The sequence below is a fragment of the Sorex araneus genome, chromosome 2, assembly GCF_027595985.1.
Source record: "Sorex araneus isolate mSorAra2 chromosome 2, mSorAra2.pri, whole genome shotgun sequence".
Classification (NCBI taxonomy): Eukaryota; Metazoa; Chordata; class Mammalia; order Eulipotyphla; family Soricidae; genus Sorex; species Sorex araneus.
Window position 1 is genome coordinate 41,168,439 of NC_073303.1, and position 20,597 is coordinate 41,189,035.

The 20,597-nt window shown below is 42.6% G+C and overlaps 1 protein-coding gene across 1 annotated transcript in view; it reads left to right on the plus strand.

Annotated features, from left to right (window-relative positions):
• LDLRAD4 (low density lipoprotein receptor class A domain containing 4) overlaps positions 1-20,597 on the plus strand; it is a 387,875-nt gene that overhangs the window by 150,070 nt on the left and 217,208 nt on the right. Inside the window, exon 3 of the mRNA XM_055127077.1 lies at positions 10,138-10,278. Within this exon, the coding sequence (XP_054983052.1) occupies positions 10,138-10,278 (141 nt within the window). The remainder of the gene's footprint in view (positions 1-10,137; positions 10,279-20,597) is intronic.

Genomic DNA, 20,597 nt, shown 5'->3' on the forward strand with positions numbered 1-20,597 from the left:
ATTGCCAAAACTTCCAGTATTATATTGAATAGGAGTGGCGAGAGTGAACAACCTTGTCTTGTCCCCGATCTTAGAGGGAAGGCTTTTAGTTGCTCCCCATTGAGAATGATGCTTGCCGTGGGCTTGTGGTAGATGGCTTTGACTATATTGAGGAAAGTTCCTTCAATGCCCATTTTGCTGAGAGTTTTCACCATTAACTTGTGCTGAATTTCGTCAAATGCCTTCTCTGCGTTTATTGATATGATGGGTTATGTTGATTGACTTGTGAATGTTAAACTATACTTGCGTCCCCAAGATGAATCCTAGTTAGTCATGGTGTATGACCTTTTTGACAAATTGTTGGATTCTGTTTGCTAGGATTTTGTTGAGGAACTTTGTGTCTGTGTTCATCAGGGATATTGGCCTGTAATTCTCTTTCTTTGTGGTATCTCTGTTTGCTTTTGGTATCAGGGTGATATTTGCTTGATATAAACTGTTTGTAAGTGTTTTTATTCTTCGATTTTCTGGAAAAGCTTAATGAGTATTGGGAGTAGGTCCTCTTTAAAGATTTGGAAGAATTCACTAGTGAATCCATCTGGGCCAGGACTTTTGTTTTGTGGGACTTTTTATTACCATTTCAATTTCCTTGATTGTGATAGCTCTGTTCAGATATTCCAGGTCTTCTTAGTTCAGCCTTGGGAGGCTATAGGAATTTTGGACTTTATGCATTTTCTTGTTTTGTGGCATAAAGATTCTCAAGGTAATCTCTGAGGATCCTTTGAATTTCTGTAGTTTCTGTTGTGATGTTGTGGAATTTTCCATTAATTCTAAATCATACATAAATAAAGTAGTCGAAAAATGATGAAACATTGGGAACATCTTGATGACGATATCATAAGATTTTAGATGTATATTAGAATGGATGGTAAAATTTTTCATTTCTGATTCTGTTTACTAGGGTTTTCTCTCTCCCTTTCTTTGTGAGTCTTGCTAGAGGTTTATTGATCTTGTTTCTTTTCTTTTTTTTTCTTGTTTATTTTCTCAAAGAACCAGTTTCCATATGACCCCACAATACCACTTCTGGGAATATATCCCGGGGGGTGCAAAAAAGCACAGTAGAAATGACATCTGCACCTGTGTGTTCATTGCAGCACTGCTCACAATAGCCAGAATCTGGAACCAACCCGAGTTCCCGAGAACAGACGACTGGTTAAAGAAACTTTGGTATATCTATCTACACAATGGAATACTATGCAACTGTTAGGAAGGATGAAGTCATGAAGCTTGCTTAGAAGTAGATGGTCATGTGTTGGATATCATTGGTTTATCCTGCTCCCCTTGCCACTAGAAGCTTAAGTTTATCAGTCACACCCATCAAAGTGCTCCCGAGTCACTCCCATTCCTTTGTCTGTCTGTAACCATTTCTACCAGTTTATCTGCTCTTCCCCTAATCAGACTCTGTTAATTTGTAAGGTCAGACCTTGCTAGGACAGTGTAAGTTAATATTGTCTTTAAGTTAATATTGTCTTTCTCCTCTCTTATGTCTTTTGAATAGTTTACTTTAAAACAATATCCTTTTTGTATGGACAAAGAAAGACATTTATTAATATGCTTTGGTAACATGGGATTTAATTGGCTTCAAATATTATTCATTCCTGGGCATCTGCTTTCTCGACTTAAGCCTCAGCTGCCTTTGCTTCCTAGCACCCCCAAAAGCAGGGTCCCGACGAGGGACGCGGGACAGACCCAGGGCAAGCGGTGAGTTGGGTGCTACCCTGGCATCGAGATGGGCCTGGCCAAAGCGTCTAATGCTTAACTATATGTTAAGAGCTTGGTCAAGGGCATATGTCATGTCATGATCCAAAAGCAACAACGAGACTAAGGCCCTGCTAGGGCTAGGAAAGACTAATCTGGCCTGAGCGCTGTCGTCTGAGATTGAGGTGACCCCTTTAGAGCAATTCTATAAGCTTAATGCGTCTCTTGCTATGTCCTTACAAAATGATTTATAATATGAATACTTATACGTTAGTCGGACAAAGAGAGGAGAAACACACCCATGGGCAGATGTCCCACTGAGATTCTGTCCTAGTGAAAGCATTCCCTAAGGGATAGAACTTTACTCCCTATTGATTGTAACCACACCTTTGCATAAGTCCCGGGTTTTAAGGTAGCTGGATGAGGGGGCAGGGGGCGAGAGCGGAGAGCTGGAGAGTTCCAGGGGAGATGCAAAGAGAGAGAGAATGAAGTAGGATGGGGGAGGAAGAAGCAGGAGGAGAATCAGAGGAGAATGGAGAAAGAAGTTTGGAATAAAACTGCGGTGAGACCAACCATCTGGGCTCCGTTCCTTCCTTCACCTGCCTCGTCCTCGCCATTCAACCTCCCTGGTGTGGCGCCCCTTTCTTTTCTTTTTTGTGTTTTTACACAATCATGGAGATGATCATGCTAAGTGAAATAGTCAGAAAAAGAGGGATAGACATAGAATGACTGCACTCATTTGTGGAACATAAAATAACATAATTTGAGGGGCTGGAGCGATAGCATAGTGGGTAGGGTGTTTGTCTTGCATGCGGCGGACCGGGTTCGATTCCCAGCATCCCATATGGTCCCCCAGAACTGCCAAGAGTAATTCCTGAGTGCAGAGCCAGGAGTAATCCCTGTGCATCGCTGGGTGTGACCCAAAAAGCAAACAAACAAACAACAACAACAACAAAAAACCCACCATAATATGAGACTGACACCCAAGGACACTAGACATAAGGGCCAGGAATATTGCTCCATAGTTGGAAGCCTACCTGATGAGCTGGAGGAGAAGGCAGCTGGAATAGAAAAGGGATTACTAAGTCAATGATGGTTGGAGGGATCGTTCGGGATGGGAGATGTGTGCTGAAAGTAGATAAAGGACCAAACATGATAACCTCTCACTACATTGCAAACAATAATGCCCAAAAGTGTAAAGGGGAAATTGTCTGCCATAGATGCAGGGGGAGGTTTGCGATGGGGAGAGGGATACTGGGGACATTGGTGGTGGAAAATGTGCACTAGTGAGGGATGGGTGTTCGATTATTGTGTGAATGAAATTCAAGAATGAAAGTTTGTAACTGTATCTCATAGTGATTCAATTAAAAAAATACAGTGAAATAAAAAAAACTCAAATTCCTAAAAAAAAGAGTAGGAATGACAATATTATAAATATTATTGGCAAATCGGTGCCTTCTCATCTCAGTCAATCCAATGATGTCGTACTTGATCTTCTGTGCTGACCGAGATGAGAAGGTATTGATCACATCACACCATTTCTGACACTAGACAAGAACTGTTCCTCAGAATATGAAACAGTAGAGGTGTCGATGGTGCTGATATTCTCATCAACACGAACTTGGTCATGAGCATTAATTCATTCGAATGCCTAACAACCTGAATTGGACACTTAGGTTTGACTAGATGTGGTTCATTGCCGGCAGTTTCTATCTTCGTCATCTATGCACTAACATCCAACTACTACAAAGAAGAAATTGAGAAGTTCTACATAGAGCTGGAGAAGTTCTATAAAGTGATCACACCTTCTACAAGGTCATTTTCGGTGATTTTAATGCCAATATAGGACTGAGAAGATTGCCCAAAGAACTCCACATTGGGAACGCAAGGCCTAGAATGGAATGAACAGGGTGAGAGACTGTCTGAGTTCATCATGTTGACCAAGACCATCCATGGTAACTCACAATTCTAGAAGGCCGAATCTAAATGTTGGATATGGGAGTTTCCCGATGGGCAGTTCCACAACGAAATTGACCACATCATATTCAATCAACTGTTTTCCCTGACCAATGTTGCTATTGTCCCAAAATCCCAAACGACTGGAATTCCAAAATTCCAATTCAGACCACTGTCTCTTCATGCGAAATTCTACTTCACGGAGCGGGGAGAGAGGGCTGCAAAGTTTAAGAAGAGAACTCTCAGAACAACCACCAACTGGGAGCTCTTTGGCACTATTGTGGCAATATGGGAAGATGCCGTTGTAGACAACATTGACAAAGAATACAATCGACTGGTTCAGCACCTCCATGATTGTGCAAGGAACGCTGAGAGAGAGAGAAAGCCACAAAAAGATGCCTGTCTTTGGAAACTCTCGAGCTCATTTGCCAATGTGGTTCTGGTGTGAGCCTCAGGCAATCACAAACTAACGTCCGAGCTTGCTAAGCTGTGCAGAGAACCGATAAAGGAAGACCTCAAAGAGAGAAGAGCAGTAGTGTTGGCCGATATGGCAGAAATTGGGAAAAGTATTTGCAACGCCTGCCTGTCCTTCGCCAACTATAAGACCAAGATGACTGCCCTTCGACATCCTGATGAATCTATCACATCTTCCAGAAGGGCAACGGAAAAGGTTACCCACTACTTCTACTCAGATCTCTTCGATAGCCACTTCCATCTGCCCACTTACCAAATTCCGCAGGATGGATATGTCGTTCCCAGAGTTCTTCCAAAATCCGACATGCCATTTCATCGGTAAAGCACCCAGTCCAGACAAGGTCAGACCTGGACACCTGAAGAATCTGCCTCCAGTACTCGTCAATACACTGGCTCGGCTCTTCACACGCTACCTGTCTGAATGCAAGGTTCCGTCCCAATGGAAAACCAGCAGGACCGTCCTGTTGTACAAGAAGGAAGACATCCATGACACTGGCAACTATTGCCTGATCTGCCTGTTGTCCGTCATCTACAAGTTGTTCACTCGAGTCATCCTGAATAGGATTGGCAGAACACTAGATAAAGGACAACCATGCAAGTAAGCCGGGTTCTGAAAAGGACTCAGCATGATCGACCATATCCGCACGGTGACCAAGCTCATTGAGGTTTTTCGAGAGTTCAAGATGCCACTATGTCTAACATTCACTGATTTAAAGAAGGCCTTTGACAGCAGAAAACCTCCAGAACCTAATTGCTGCTACTCACAGATAATCTTCAAAGGCTCATCCCTCAGCCCCCGCGCCCCCCACCCACACACACACACCATGCAAGAGAATAAATCCTCTGAAAAAATCCAGGATTGCTGGACCAGTGACTGAAAATGCAGCCTTCAAGGGGTTGGAACTAGGAAACCCCTTCCCATCTTCCTGCCCTTCTGGGGTCCTGGCTGTCACGCCCACAAACTGCCTCCGGGTGCCATTTAAGCACGCTGATATCCATAATCCAGAGACTCACAAATGAATCTCAGAACCAAGTCATCTCGCTGCAGAGATGACTCTGGACCCTACCAATTTAAAATTTTAGAATTCCAAGAGCACATGGCTGCTATTTATTTTTCACTTTTTTGTTGGATCACTGTGAGATAGACCCTCACATACTGTTCATAACAAGCAATACAAAATAAAATTTCTAGCATCTGCCTGTGGGACAGGCTATCAACTATTGTGAACAACTTTATCAAAATAAAATTTTAAAAATAAAAAAAATAAAGAAAGAAGGCCTTTGATTCTGTTGAGACTCAAGCAGGGCATTCAAACTCAGTACGTCAGGATCCTTCGTGAGCTGTATTATGGATTCACCACCAGGATCTCACCATTCTATAAGGAAGTGATCATGGACTTAAAGAGAAGGGCGATACCATTTCACCGAAACTCTCAGTGCCACCCTTGAGAATGTCATGCAGTGACTAGAATGGGAAGGAATGGGAGTGAAGATAGATGGTCGGCAACTACACCACCTCCGCTTTGCTGATGACATCGTTCTGATAACACTAAACATTAGCCAAAAGGCATGAATGATGGCCGACTTCGACTGTGAGTTTGGAAAGGTCGGACTGCAGCTGAATCTCACGAAGACAGTGTTCATGAGATATGGACTAGTTTCTGATGGTCCATTTGCTCTCAATGGAACGAACATCTCCGAATGCAGCAGTTATGTGTACCTAGGTTGAGAACTCAACATGACCTGGCACCTGAGCTGCACAGGAGGAAGAGAGCAGCGTGAACGCCTCCAATAGTGTCGAAGAAGTTAAGTGGATGAAAAAACCTCTGGTTCTGGACACATCTTTTCGACTTCACTGTTCTTCCTGAACTAACATATGCCTCAGAGACCTGGGCCCTTCGAAAACAGGATAAGAACGCTCTTCAGGTCTCTCAAAGAGGAGTTGAAAGAGCTATGCTTGGAATATCACATTTCACTCAAGTGAGAGAAGTAATCCAGAGTTCTGACCTCCATTGACGATCGAGAATCAGGGACACTGTCTTATTTGCCAAGTCGTCAAAAATCAGATGGGCCAGACACGTAATGCGACTTGGAGATGACTGCTGGACTAGAACTCTTATTGGCTGGATTCCACAGGACGTCAAATGAATGCCTGGCTGCCTACCTACAAGATAGCTAGACTTCATCAAGACCCTAAGTGAATGGTTTGAGGTTTTTTGTGTTCCTGGAGCGAGCAGATGCCATTGGGCTACACTAGCATGTGACAGGGACAAATGGAGACATTACTGAAGCTTGCTCAAGCAAATCGATGAGCAGCGGAATGACAAGTGATACAGGTGATTGGTAAATCAATAACTTCTGAGGGAAAAACTGTTTCTTGAGTTGTTCACTCTAGATTTCATTCTAATATACATCTAAAATCTTATGAAATTGTCACCAAAATGTTCCCAATGTTTCATCATTTTTTGATTCCTTTATATATGGTTTAGAATTAATGGAAAATTCCACAAACACTGAGCAGAATTTAATAACAAAACAGTTTAAAATTCGGTTTTATTTCTCTGATTTGATTTTTATTTTACTGAAGTATTTTTCTGACCCTTATGTGTCAGCATTCAGGGATCATACCTATCATCCCAAATTTTCTGAAATATCCCACGTAGAATAGACATATAATAAAAGAACTGTAACTATAACAAAATGCCTACACAGTTTAGGAGATTTTTTTGGAAGGTTTTTTATTTTAAGTTAACACATCCCAGCGATTATATACTCCAATATGATGATGTTGGATCTAGAAAGGGCTTCATATAAGTGAACTATCTACTTACCCACCAGTGGTTTTTCATCTTGGCTGCCAATTAGAATTAAGATAGCAAGGAAGCTCCATTGCTTAGGTTACACCTCAGGCCAGTGAGAGAAGACATTAGGGCTTGTGATACCCAGATGATTTCAGTATGCATCCAAGATCAGAGCCTCTCATCCAGGGTTTGATGTTTGTTTGATATATCACCATATAACCTAGGTATTGTAGAAGTACCTATTAATGTCTGAGTGCACCTAAGTATTGTATAGTGGAGGTAGCTTTGCAGGATGAGTTAGGATCAAATTAGAAGCTTGCTTCTATTGATACCAATTAGATTAATATGAACAGATACTTTACTACCATCTGCAATTTCATCCCAGCTTTAGCATTAATCTTTAACACATACTACATTATAATAATTTTCAGGTATTTTCTCTATCACATCAAGAAGTTTTTAGACTCAACATTTCAGTGCACTTATTTGTATTCAAGTGATCGCGTGATGGAGAGACCTTTTAAAAGCTTGACAGACAGCTAATGACTCTCCCTTGAGAAGATGTCAATATTATGAATTGAAATTCAATTGGGCTGATGTTGATATTTCTATGATCTACATAATAACTTTTAGTAGAACAAGCCTTGTTAATATATCCTGGGTAATTTAAGCCTACTTAAGGAAAATATTTTGATTTATTGTTGGATTTGGTTCACTAAAATTTCGTTGAGCTGAAACTTTGCATCAGTGTTCATTGGGGATATATAGTCTATAATTTTCTGTTTAGAAATATTCCTTGTCTGCTTTTAGTATTTCCGTTGGCTTCATAGACGCTGTTAGGAAGTATTTCTATTTGATACTTTGGAAGAGATTGAGGAGTATAGGTGGTAAGTTTTCTTTGAAGATTTTATAGACTTCACTAGAGAGCCCATATCTGCTTAGGAGGTTTAAGGGCTCCACTGGCAATTCTTGGCCAACCGAGCCTGTGGTTCAATTCAGGGACCTGAAGATGTGGTGTTGCTGGACCTTGTGATACTGGGGACTACCCAGACCATGCCTGTGGAGCCCAGGGGCCTTAACGGTTGCATCTGATGTTGCTCGGGGATGAGTATGTACCAGAGATTGAATCTGGGTCAGCTACATGTACCTTAACCACTGTGCTATATCTCTCCAGTCCCTGAGATTTTATTCATGGAGAGATTTTTAGTTACTGTTTCAATTTCCTTACTTGTTATCAGTCTACCCAGTTTTCAATTTTTTTTCCTGATTCAGTCTTGGAAAGTTGTATATTTCTAAGAATTTGTCAATTTTTTTCCTATGTTCTCCAGCTTAGTGGTATCTGTTTTAATTTCTCTTTTATCTCTTATCTAATTGGAGTTTTCCTTTTTCTTTCTTTTTATTTGTGAGTCTAGCTAAAGGCTTGTCAATTGTGTGTGTGTGTGTATGTTTAATTTTGAAGTATCAGATTCTGCCTTCATTTACTCTTTGTATTGCTTTCTTGATTCTTATACCATTGCTTTCTTGATCTAATTTTTAATATTTCCATACTTCTATTACGCTGGGATTCATTTGCTGTTCTTTTCCTAGTTTCTCACACTTTGAGATTAGGATATTTATTTAAGGTTTTTTTTTTCTGTTTCCTGATGTAAACCTGCATTGATATGAACTCTTTATACTGCTTTTGCTCTGTGCCTTATAATCTAATATTTTGTTTCTCATTCTTGTTCATATTTTATTTCTTCTTTGATTTCTTCTTTGGCCTAATAGTTACTTCACAGTAAGCTGTTAAGTTTCTAAATCTTGGAGCTTTCCCTAACCTTGATATGATTATTTCTACTTTCTGCCCAAGAGATAGTTTAACAGGATGAACACATGCTTTTCATATAGGAGACTCATAATTTTGATTCCTGACACCACATGGTCCCCTGAACACTGCCAGGAATATCATCTGAGCACAAAACTAGGAGTAGTCCCTGAGCACCACAGGATGTCACCCCAGAAACCAATTCTACCTTCATGACCTTGTGCTCTGAAAATATACTTGATATGTATTCTATTTTTGTGACTTTATGGACATTCCAATTGTGCCCCAGCATGTGGTCTGTCCTGGAGAATGTTTTGTGTGCATTGGAAAAGAATGTGTATTTGGCATTTTAGGGGTGAAAGGTTGAGTACATGTCTCTAAGTCCCTATTCTTTGAATTTCTCACTTAGGCTTTGTTTCCTTATTGCTGTTTTATCTGATTGATTTGTCCAGTGATGAGAGTAGGTGGTAAAGTCTCCCACTATTACCATGTGGCCCTCAGTATATCTCCTCTAGTCACATCTCTTAGCAATTGCTGTGTAAACTTTGCTCCCCCTCCATTCTTCCTTGTCATTTCCTTTCTCTTTAATTATTCAAACTGGTACAAATATTTTGTTTGCAAATGTCCTTAAAATGTTGTAAAAGTAAGTTCTATTTCAAATACTAATTCACAGATTCCTCAGGTTCCATATTCCATATTTCTTACAGGGATGTGGCTTTGGTCTACATCTTATTGTTACCCTCATGCTCCTTGGCTACCTGCTAAGCTTCCTAGAGCAGAGAGTGCACTTTCTTTTCTTACAGCTTATAACATAAAGTTGGTTTTACCCCTGACTGGTATTAAGCCAGCCATTTTTTAAATTTAAATTTTCAACTTCTAAGCCATGGTTTTTTTCTTAGGTGTGAGACACGTATGAGCATCAGCTATATTAGATATTTTACCCAGAATTTTGCAATACCCAGTGACACATTGGAGATGTATGCATCTCCTTTTGTTAAGGCAGAACTTCTGAGTTCTATTGGAGTCTCTGCTATTACTGCTTCCACTATCCCTGTGTGTGGAAAATAGCCCAGGATCATTTCATGAAAAATAAGAGCCCTACAGCTATGACTCTCTCTGAGCAAGTTGAGGAAATAGAACACCCTTGTTACTCATTCTTGGGATTAGTGATGTGTTAGTAAAACATGTCCTGGAGTGCCCCTTTGATGCTATTCTGTGGATTTTAGGGTTATTAAAAAGCAGGCTCTTCTCTGAGTTTCTGGGGTCTCGGATAGACTGAGTTATCAAATTAGCAAAGTGGAAGTTGGAAAAAAATGTAAAGAATGTCAACATAGTCTTACCTGTTTCATGCTTTATACTTTTTTTCAGAGTGCAAATTCACCTGCACCAGCGGTAAATGCTTGTATCTTGGTTCACTGGTCTGTAACCAACAGAATGACTGTGGGGACAACAGTGATGAAGAAAACTGTCTCCTGGTGACTGAACATCCACCTCCGGGCATCTTCAACTGTAAGTGCTTCCTTCTTTTTATAAGGTTAGAAGGAAAGGGAAAAGAAGGAAAGGGAAATGGAAGGATATTATTTTGATTAGGAAAAAAGATTTGATGGCCTGGAGAGGTAGTGCAGGGGTTGAAGTGGCTGCCATGCGTGCAGTTGACCCCTGGTTAATCCCAGGCACCTCATTTGTTCTCTCCAGGCTTGCCCAGGGTCACTCCTGAACAAAGAGCCGGGAACAACCCCTGGATACCAAAAATCAAAAGGAAAAAGATTTGCATTTTCAAAAAGGCAATGTTTTCCTTCCTCTAGGGAAAAAAAAGATGATATGTTTATAAGTGATAAATCCATTTCATTTTCAGAACTGTGTTTTGGACTCGATAAATAGAACTTTTCTGATTATCTTGTACATACTAAATAGATTCTGAGAAATAGTCACTGAGTATTCTTCATATTAGCCTTATGGAATTTTTAGAGTAACTGGGAGTAATTCAGGAAGGCTTGGGGGCTAAACCCCAGAGACTTTTACCTGCAAAGCATCCCCAGTCTTAAGTTAAAAAAAAAATTCTTAAGTAACCAAAGAAATGTACATAGAGAGTCCATAACTAATCATGTAATTTAAATAAGAAAATTAAAAGTATATATGGGACTGTTAGAAAATGTTCAGCTCATGTGCTCTTCTGTTTGATTCTGGTTGTAAGCAGCTTTCGTATTTACATTCATAAATATCCAAGACTGAGGTTTTGAACATTTCTTGAACTTGACAAAGGTGAAATCATAAATTGGAATTCATTTGATCTTTAATCTCGTGGTTTTTATGAAGAGAAAGGAGAAAAAAAGATAGCTATAAACCTTGCTAAGTTCTCTTAGGAAATGGCTTTTGTTTGTTACTTCCCAGACGTGGGTTGAGGTGAAAGCTTTTCTGTGTAACATGTCCTGGAGGGATATTTGCAGAACTAATCCTCTTTATGGATGCTTCCTGCTGAGGTCATTTCATGAAACATTCCATTTCTCTCCCTAATTTTGCTGACATTATTTTGAGAAATAACACTTGTCTTAATTTAAAGATTATGCAATAATACATGGAAACCAGTCTGTTCTATATTATACTGATATTATTTTGTGAAATACAAGATTTTGGGATGGAGAGTGGGGCTAGTCTGGCCGTGTACAGGGCTTATGTCAGTCTCTGCACTCTGGGATCACTCTTAGCACTATCTCAGAGACCATATGTAGTTCCAAGTTTGAACCTCTGTTGGCCGTGTGCAAGGCAAGTCCCTTGTTCCTTGTGCTATCTCTCTGGCCCCATAAAAGAGGAGATTTCTTTAAAAACAACAATTATTTTACCTATTCCTACTGTAGTTTTTATACTGGAGGCAAGCTCTGAAAATGACTGTACTTAGAGAATTTTAAGCCTGCTCTTTTTGCTTCCTAAATTCAGGACCCTAACACTGCAATAATTTTACCTGTTATGTAAGTTTCCATCTTCTTATACTGAGTGTTCTTAGAGTTCCATCTCTATTTGAGAAGAAAATTGCAGACTAGGTGTATGTGCTTTCTTGGTATGTGCTTCCTCTGGTGCTATTTTGTGCAAATAGCCTTTGCAGTTGTCAAGGCTGTGATTTGTCAATGCAGTTTGCCTTGGTGCAGAGAGGTTGGTTGGAGGCTAACGTGACTAGTGCACTGGGCTGCCAGCATGACCTGTGGGGTGGGCTTCTGCCCCTGCCACTTTATTTACCCAGTAGTCTGCTCGGGAAGCTCAATGTTCTCATCCTGAGACTGGGTGAGGAAGGGTTACACGTGAAAGTCCGTGTGAAGCACTCATGAAAGACTCTGAATCTTTTTTTTTTTTTAATTTTTGGTGGAGGGTACATATCCTAAGCAATGTTCGGGATGGGATTTTTGGGTCCACTCTTGATAACGCCTATTCAACTGAACTGGACAGTTCGATGCTTGGCCTGGTGATGCAGCGATGCTCATACCAGCACTGTTTTGTTCTGTTTAAATCAGTACCTTAAGTACTGCTCCCAGATGGAGTGTAATGTCCCTAGGAATTTCTTGTTCATAGATTCTCCTCTGCCCCTACAATTGTACTTTTGGGTGGAAGGATCTGGATTGTTTCTTGTAGATTTTGACACTCTGCATTTTGCTGAGTGCTTTTCTTTGCAGTCACTAAATGTGTATTTGTGTTCCTTGTAATTCTTGTCAGTTGAGAATTCTATCTAGAGGTTCGGAGATTCTGGTTTAAACTTGATATCTGTGAAGCAATTTCATTGGTGCTTTGTTTTAGGAGGAATAGCCTCTGTGCTTAGGTGCTATAAAAATAAGTTTAACCCAATTCTCTCCTGGTTTTTCCTCCATTAATTAGTGTTAGTGAGTATACTTCGATAAAGAGAAATTCCCCATCAGCAGTGTAGTTATCATGAAGTTTCTGTCATATAGAATCAGTCTCCTTAGTAATCGGAAAGTCGCCCTTCAGACGTAACCAGTGACATTTTCTTACCACTATGAATAAATGCGCATGGCAGAGCCTGGCAAGTTCCCCATGGCATATTCAATATGCCAAGAACAGTAACAATGATGGGTCTCATTCCCCTGACCCTGAAAGAGCCTCCAGTGCTGCACCATTGGGAAACATGAGTAAAGAGCCGCTGCTAAAATCTCAGGGCTAGGACGAATGGAGACCTTAATGGCACCCGCTCAAGGAAATCAATGAACAATGGGATGACAGTGATACAGTGACGCAGTGATGAACAAATGAATTGCTGTGCATTTGATGTATATATAGAATATCTACATGGAAATCCCCTGTGCTGCCCTTGAGTTACCTTCTCCAGTTCTCCTTCCGTGTGTAATCACAAAATTAAAAGGATGTCGCGGTCTCTCTCTCTATCTACATTTGGTGGTTAGGCCGTTTTCCCACCCCGGATGGCAATGGATGAAAGGAGGATAAAATGGTAGCCAGGCTGGTTGGTGATCAGTTGCTGTTTATTCCATTCACCCCATGTGCCTGTTCCCGTCTCACGAGGCTCCCCATCCCATGCTAGACTCTCCATGCACCATATCACAGCCTTCTCCTCCAAGAATTCAGGGAAGCAGCTACACCCAGGTCCAGTAGCACAATCAACATATGAAAGTCCTTCCTTCTGATCTCCTGCAGCCAGGAGGTCCGCTCAAGGGGGAAATACCACCTGGGGTGTGTTTCTCCTTTCCCTAGTCCAGTAACCATTTAAACATTCATCTTAATTCTACTTCTTAATTTTAGTCATTTTGTATGGTCACAGTAAAAGATGCATTAAGCTTGTAGGGTGGCTCTCCTGGGGACATCTCGCTATAGATCCCAGACTACAGGCTCAGGCCAGATTAGTCTTTCCTAAACCTAGCAGGCTCTTAATCCAGTTGTTACTCTTTGGATCATGACAGAATTTGTCTATGATCATGCTCTTAACTTATAGTTAGGTATTATGGTGCTTGGCCAGGCCCATTTCAATGCCATGGTAACTCACAGCTTGCCCTGGGTTCATCCAGTCCTTCGTCGGGACCCTGCTTTTGGGGTACTAGGAACTAAAGGCAACTGAGGCTTAAGTTGAGAAAACAGATGCCCAGGAATGAATATTATTCAGAGCCAATTAACTCCCAAATTACAAAAGCATAACATTAACTGTCTTCCTGTGACTATACAAAAAGGACATTGCTCTGAATTAACTATGCAAATGGACATATGAGAAGGAGAAAAGCAATTATTTCACTTACAAATACAAAATCAGATATTCCTGAGGAATTTGACTTTGCAAGTCACAGGTTCTGCTTAGGGGGAACCGGTGACTAACTGGTTGGGGAAGCAGAGCACAGAGAAGTTAAAGATGAATACTGAGGAGTATAAAATAACATAACATGAGGCTTACACCCAAGGACAGTAGATGCAAGGGCCAGGAGGATTGCTCCATAGCTGGAAGCCTGCTTTGTGAGCGAAGGGGAGAAGGCAGATGGAATAGGGAAGGGATCACTAAATGATGCCTGGAGAATCAGTCAGGATGGGAGATGTGTGCCGAAAGTAGATAATGGACCAAACATGATGACCTGTTAGTGTCTGTGTTGCAAGCCACAATGCCCAAAAGTAGAGAGAGAGTATGGGGAATGTTGTCTGCCATGGAGGCAGGGGGAGGGTGGGAAAGGGGGGTGGTATATCGGGGATATTGGTGGTGGGGAATGTGCACTGGTGGAGGGATGGGTGTTTGATCATTGTGTGATTGTAACCCAAACATGAAAGCTTGTAACTATCTCACGGTGATTCAATAAAATAATAATAATAAAAAGATGAATACCGAGAAAATGGAAGTGCTTCAGGAGCGTCGTGATGAGTATTATACCCAGTAAATCTTAGCTCCTTGTGGCAGAGGAGAAAGCACAAACCAATGTTATCCTACACTCCAGGATTCTGAGATTCCCATTGCCTCGGCAGGTGGAACTCCAGGGGTGCAGGACCTGATCTCACCTGCCAATGCCAGGGAGTCTCGTGAATGTACTTATCAGTCAACCCTCTTCATAACTTCTCCTGGTTGCTCCTTCCTTTCTCGTTTATGCGCTTTCTACGTCATCCTTCCCCAAGGCTTCACCTCTGTCCCTCCAGCTTCCTGACGTGCTTTTGTACAGCCCCATGCTTCTGTGTCCTCTACAGAGCGAGATTCATAGCCACAGCTGCACTCTATGCCCCAGCCTCTCCAGAGAAGCCGTCAGCCCCTGCTCGGAAGGCATCAAGGCCGGGGTGACGGCATCTCACAGAACTCCTGCAGGTTCCTAGCCAGACCCTTCCCTGGACACTTGTCCAGTCTTGTTCTGCTCACCTCAACCCTCCATTCCTTCCTGATCACTTTTCCTCCTGAGGGCCAGTTTCTTTCCTCCTTTAAAAGATTAAATCACAAAACTTGCCTGCTCCTTCTTACTGCCCCCCCCCCCCCGACTCTCTCTTCTTTCCTTTGGTTGGTCAGGGGTGAGGGGCCTACAAGGGGTGCTCAGAATGCCCAGGGGCACCCCATATATTTCATGGCCAACTGAGCCAGCAACTCAGTGCAAGGGCCCAGGGTTTGATGCTGCTCAGGCTCTGCAATGCTGGAGGCACCCTGGCAGCCTTCGGGCACTTGCAGGCCACACACAGTGGTGCATGGAGGCTTCCAGAGGGATCCATCTAGTGATGCTTAAGGACCGCGTGGTGCTGGGAGTTGAACGCTGTCCAGCCTCTTCTAGCTGCTTTTGCTGCATCACTTATTCACTGCCAAATCCAATGGGCATTTGCCCTCCATTTCCTTTGTTATTTTCTCTGCAGCTGGGAAAGCTGGTTGTCCCTTTTTTTGAGATTCTCTGTTCCCTTAGTTGTGGGATTTGCAGTTACTGTTCTTCATCTCAACCAGCAGTTTCTCCTCTTTGGCAGCCCTCAGTGTCAGCCTAGGCTCACGGCTCTCACTCTCCCCCCCTCCTTGCCTGGGTTATTCCCAGCATCCCATGGCACACAAATTACACCCATAGTCTTTTTCTATTCTTGATTGGGATCCCTTGATTTACAATATTGTTCACGATGGCTTCTCATGCACATAATTCCAACACCACACTCCTCATCAGCATCATCAGTATACCCACTTCCCTCCCCCAAGGACCTCAACGCCCTTGCCTTTTAGCCCCTCCCCCACCGATTTAATTATGTGGATCAGCCCTCCATTGTGTCGCCTTTGGCCCTTTATATTGCTACCTTGCTGTATCTCTTTATGTCCCACTGTGAGAGAGATCACTCTATCTTTCTAATTGACTTACTTCAGCCTGAAATCCTCTATTTCCCTCCATGTTGCTGAAAATTGCTTGATTTTGTTTTCCACATCCATATTCTTTTTTTTTCTTTTTGGGTCACACCTGGCAATGCACAGGAGTTACTCCTGGCTCTGCACTCAGGAATTATCCCTGGTGGTGCTCAGGGGACCATATGGGATGCTGGGAATCGAACCCGGGTCGGCCGCGTGCAAGGCAAACGCCTTACCCGCTATGTTATCACTCCAGACCCCCACATCCATATTCTTATCTCTAATCAGACCACTGTCTCTCCAGCAGCTTGTAAGCTCTTTTCCAAACCTCTCAAGTTCTGGGCACCCGATGCTGAACCAATTATTTCTCTGTCCACCCTCAAACTGGTTCCTCTTTTGGTAGATTGTCTTTTATGCTCTGGCCCTCTGTCAGTTACATTAAGTTGACCACTCTTCCTGCCCACCTCCCTATAGACAGAAATAATTTCCCTGCTAGGAACTGTGTTGAAAGTTGTGCGCTCTTATTTTGTTGCCTGTTCTCCTTAATCATTGCCTGTATCCAAGTATAATTCCCACTAGATATTAAACTCTTTGAAGTCAGGGATTATGCTTACATCTTTGTAAGCCTTGATACTTCAAACATGGCATAAACTATGTGTATGGAAACTTGAAGCGTTCATTGAATTAAAAATCATGTCTTCTTCCTCTGTAACTTCCTAGCTTTTCCTACATCATCCTTACCAGTACAGTGTATATAAAGCTTTCTTTATATACCCCAGTGCATTCATTACATGAGGAATACAGTGCAGGACATAGAAAATAGTATATGATACAGTGCATGGCATATGTAGCATGAAATACATAGTATATAGTGAATGGCATAAATAGCAAATGATGTATTCATACATCTTGGGATATCTTTTCAGGCAGTACTCAGTGGCCAAATGCAGTATCCTGGATAATAACTTGGGGTACTCGCATGCAAAGCATATACCCCAGTCCTTCTTCTAGCCCTATAAATATTTTCTGAGTGAATAGATGACTGTGATTATTTTAAATAGTTGCCCAATGATGAGAGAGGGTGCAAATGTAGCTTGGTGGGATTTAGTGAACAGAGGAGGCATGTCTGCTGTTACTCCCCCACTTCAGACCTTCTGTGACCCCAAAAGTCCTTGAGCACTAATTTTCCCCTGCGTCTGTGCAAACACCGTGACTTCTTCAGACTCCTTCCACGGTGCCAATTGTCGGATCCTCCAGACTCTTAAATCCTCAGTGGATTGGACTTGATATTGCTGAGTGCAGTGAAGGTGGGGCATGTCTCCAGAGTGTTGCGTGTCCCAGAGCAGGGTAGGGTGGTGTGATGCGGGATCTGAAATGACCCCTAGACCTGACTCTGACTTTGTCAGTAGTATGTTCTGCATGAATTAAGCTAATAGTATGTAGGGTATTTTTTTTTTTTTGGCCAAACCTGACAGGACTCAGGGTTTTACTCCTGGCTCAATAGATGATTCTGGCAGGGTTTTAATGGGGGTTGGGGACCCTATGGGGTACCAGGGACCAACCCAGGGTTAACTGCTTCCAAGGTCAGCGCCTTATGCTATCTCTCTGAGCTTCCTCCCCGCTTCCAGCTGGAAAAATGGAAAAAAAGTTCACAGCAGAAAACAATTATTGACTGGCAGGAAAATGATCCAAGATGGTACTGAGAACAAGGTGAGGAGGGTGATACTCATCGCTCAGGTTGTGGGTTGTCACTGGCAACAAGCTTGCACCTGGGTGTTTTGTGGGGTGAGCCAGGGGAGAGGGTTGGATGGGGGGGGGAGCACCCTCCTTCTTTGTTGCTAAAGAGGACTGCCCCGCCCCCGCCCGCCCCTTTGCTTTGCTGCCTTTGTTTCTCTAATAGGTTTTTCTGATCAATTAAAATCTTGTAGGGTCTTGAAAGGCAGCTCTGCCTTTTCAAATAAACAAAAGGCAGAGAACAAATGGGAGGGAAAGTTTCAATAAACCTTCAGCATCATTTCCTCCTGCTGTGACACTAAATTTACTCAGATAAAAACAACCTCTTAGATTTACATTTTGATTCTGTTACTGCTTTCATGTGTGCGGGGCTGTCCCACTTCAGATGAAATTTATCCACTTCTTTAAATATTTAGTAGTCTAGCGTGGATGTTAATGAAAGTCTGGCAGTGCTATTTTGAGAATTGCAACAATGATAGTAATTTTCAGTGTCAAATTCCTGCTTTGCAAAGGGAGAGAGGGATGGGAGGAGGTGGAGGGAAAAAATGGTTTCAGTTCTAATAGAGTTTGCCATCCGCTGGGCCGTGCCAGACAGATGGGTCATGAATACTGTCTAGACGCTTTCTGCCTGAGTGAAGCCCTGGTCTCTAAGGACACGCAATGAGACGCCGGCTAAAGTAACCGGGGAAAGTCAGGGCAAGCTCTCCTGTAATCAGATAGAAATCAATGCCAATCTTGCTTCCTGGGGGAGGCTGAGGGGCGAGGGGGGGCTGGATGCAGGGAGGGGGGTGTGAAGAGAAAACACCCTCTGTTACTGATCAATTTTAGTGCAAACTTGGCTAATATTAGGCAGCACGCGATTGATTTATGCGCATTCTGTACTCAGCCGCAGAATGCAGAATGATTTCATTCAGACACGGTCCTTGCCGAGGCAGAAAAGAGCCGAAAAGGAGGATGTCTCCTTGTGTCATTATAACAAGAACACAGACACACTGGATGAACTGGATTAATTGTGTGTATTGATGAGCTGCAAACAGCTCCCTTGACTGCCAGTCCAGACTGTTCATTTTCCAGGGTTTAGCTCTTAATTAGGAAGGGTTTTAGAGACTTACCTGGCTTGTTTTCCTGTCTGATGAATCTCCGAGAACTTTGCAAACCTGGTTCTCATCTCAAGCAGCCGTGCTCAGGGCAGTGTGGGGAGAGGGAAGAGTCTCCCAGGGGTCAGCCCGACTGTGCTCACGTGCACCACTCCTGTGTGAGGGTCACTTCACTCAGTGTTTTCTGGGTTCCCCAAATGGGGATAAACCCACATTAGTGTGGGTTTCTATTGAAGACACCTCACAGACTAAGGGTGTTGGTAGTGGGGAAGGTGGCATCAGGATGAAACCGTGGGGTGTAGGCCAGGGACCACCAACAGGGATTCACTGGGCTCCGCTGCAGGGATTTGTCTGTGAGCTGGTTCTTCATTGGTCACAATTGCTTTCAAAAAATTACCTGGAAATTTTTCTACAAATTACAGTCAAGGTTGCAGGGGATTACATGTGATCATTACCAAAAATAAAAATAAATATGAAAATGAAAAAAATAGTTATCATAAAAGTTGGCATTCAACTGCGATGTGATTTTCCCAGTGATGGAGAGGTGGGGTAACCCACATAAGGAGGGGGCCTCCAAATTTACCAACAAGGCTGGAAGATTTTTTATTTTTTTAACTTTTATTAGTGAATCACCATGAGGGTACAGTTACAGATTTACATATTTTCATGCTCGTGTTTCGGTCATACAATGCTCAAGAACTCATCCCTCCACCAGTGCCCATTCTCCACCACAGATGACCCCAGTATCCCTCCCTCAACCCACCCCCCCACCCCACTCCCCCTCTGTGGTAGGGCATTTCCTTTTGTTCCCTCTCTCCTTTTGGGTGTTGTAGTTTGCAATAGGGGTATTGAGTGGCCATCGTGTTCAATCTATAGTCTACTCTCGGCACGCATCTCCCATCCTGAGCGGGTCCTAAGGCTGGAAGCTTTTTTAATTTGATCTTGGTAGACACACAAGCACAGTCTTGGAATTTGGAATCAAGGACAACAGCAACTAAATTTAGCAATAATCCTTCTCCCCACCACTTCTTCATATAGTCTTATTGTGCTCTAAGGGCTAAGAACAGAAGGAAAAGTGTATGGGGTCTTGCTTCTTCCTTTCCCAGAAGAAAACAAAACCATAAACAACAGGAAAATAAAAAAAAATTAACAAAACAACTCCTTCAATGATTCAGTTCCTCCAGTGGAAAGAAAACTACAGCACCAAGCAGTGAGTGTGTCTGCTGGTTCCAGAATGGCTCTTCTTGAGGACGTGGCTGGAGCTGGGCACAGTCTCTGAGAAAGGCATCTTAATTCGCTAAATCCTTGCTTACTGCCTCCATCAAACTTAGGACCTAAACCTCTCGCCAACCCACGGGACCCTGATGAAGAATGCCCATTTGTGTCAACAAGACCCAGTAGTAACTTACACCTCTTGGATCTGATTTCTGAATAGCAAACCACAACACTAGGCAGGACCCCAACACCTCTGGGTACTATTCACTTCTTATTAGAGAAACAAAACCTGCATCTGCCCATTTCAAAGACTGGAGATTTTGTGGAGTGGCTCATGGGTTTGTAGAGGTGCCTTGGTTAGGACACTCTAGAAAGACACTCTTCTCAAGGGTCTTTGAGAAGGACCCTGGCCCTCAGTCGGCACACCCTGATGCAGAAAAGGTTGTCCTGGGTGGGTGGTGTGTGTGTGTCTGTGTGTCTGTGTGTGTCTGTCTGTGTGT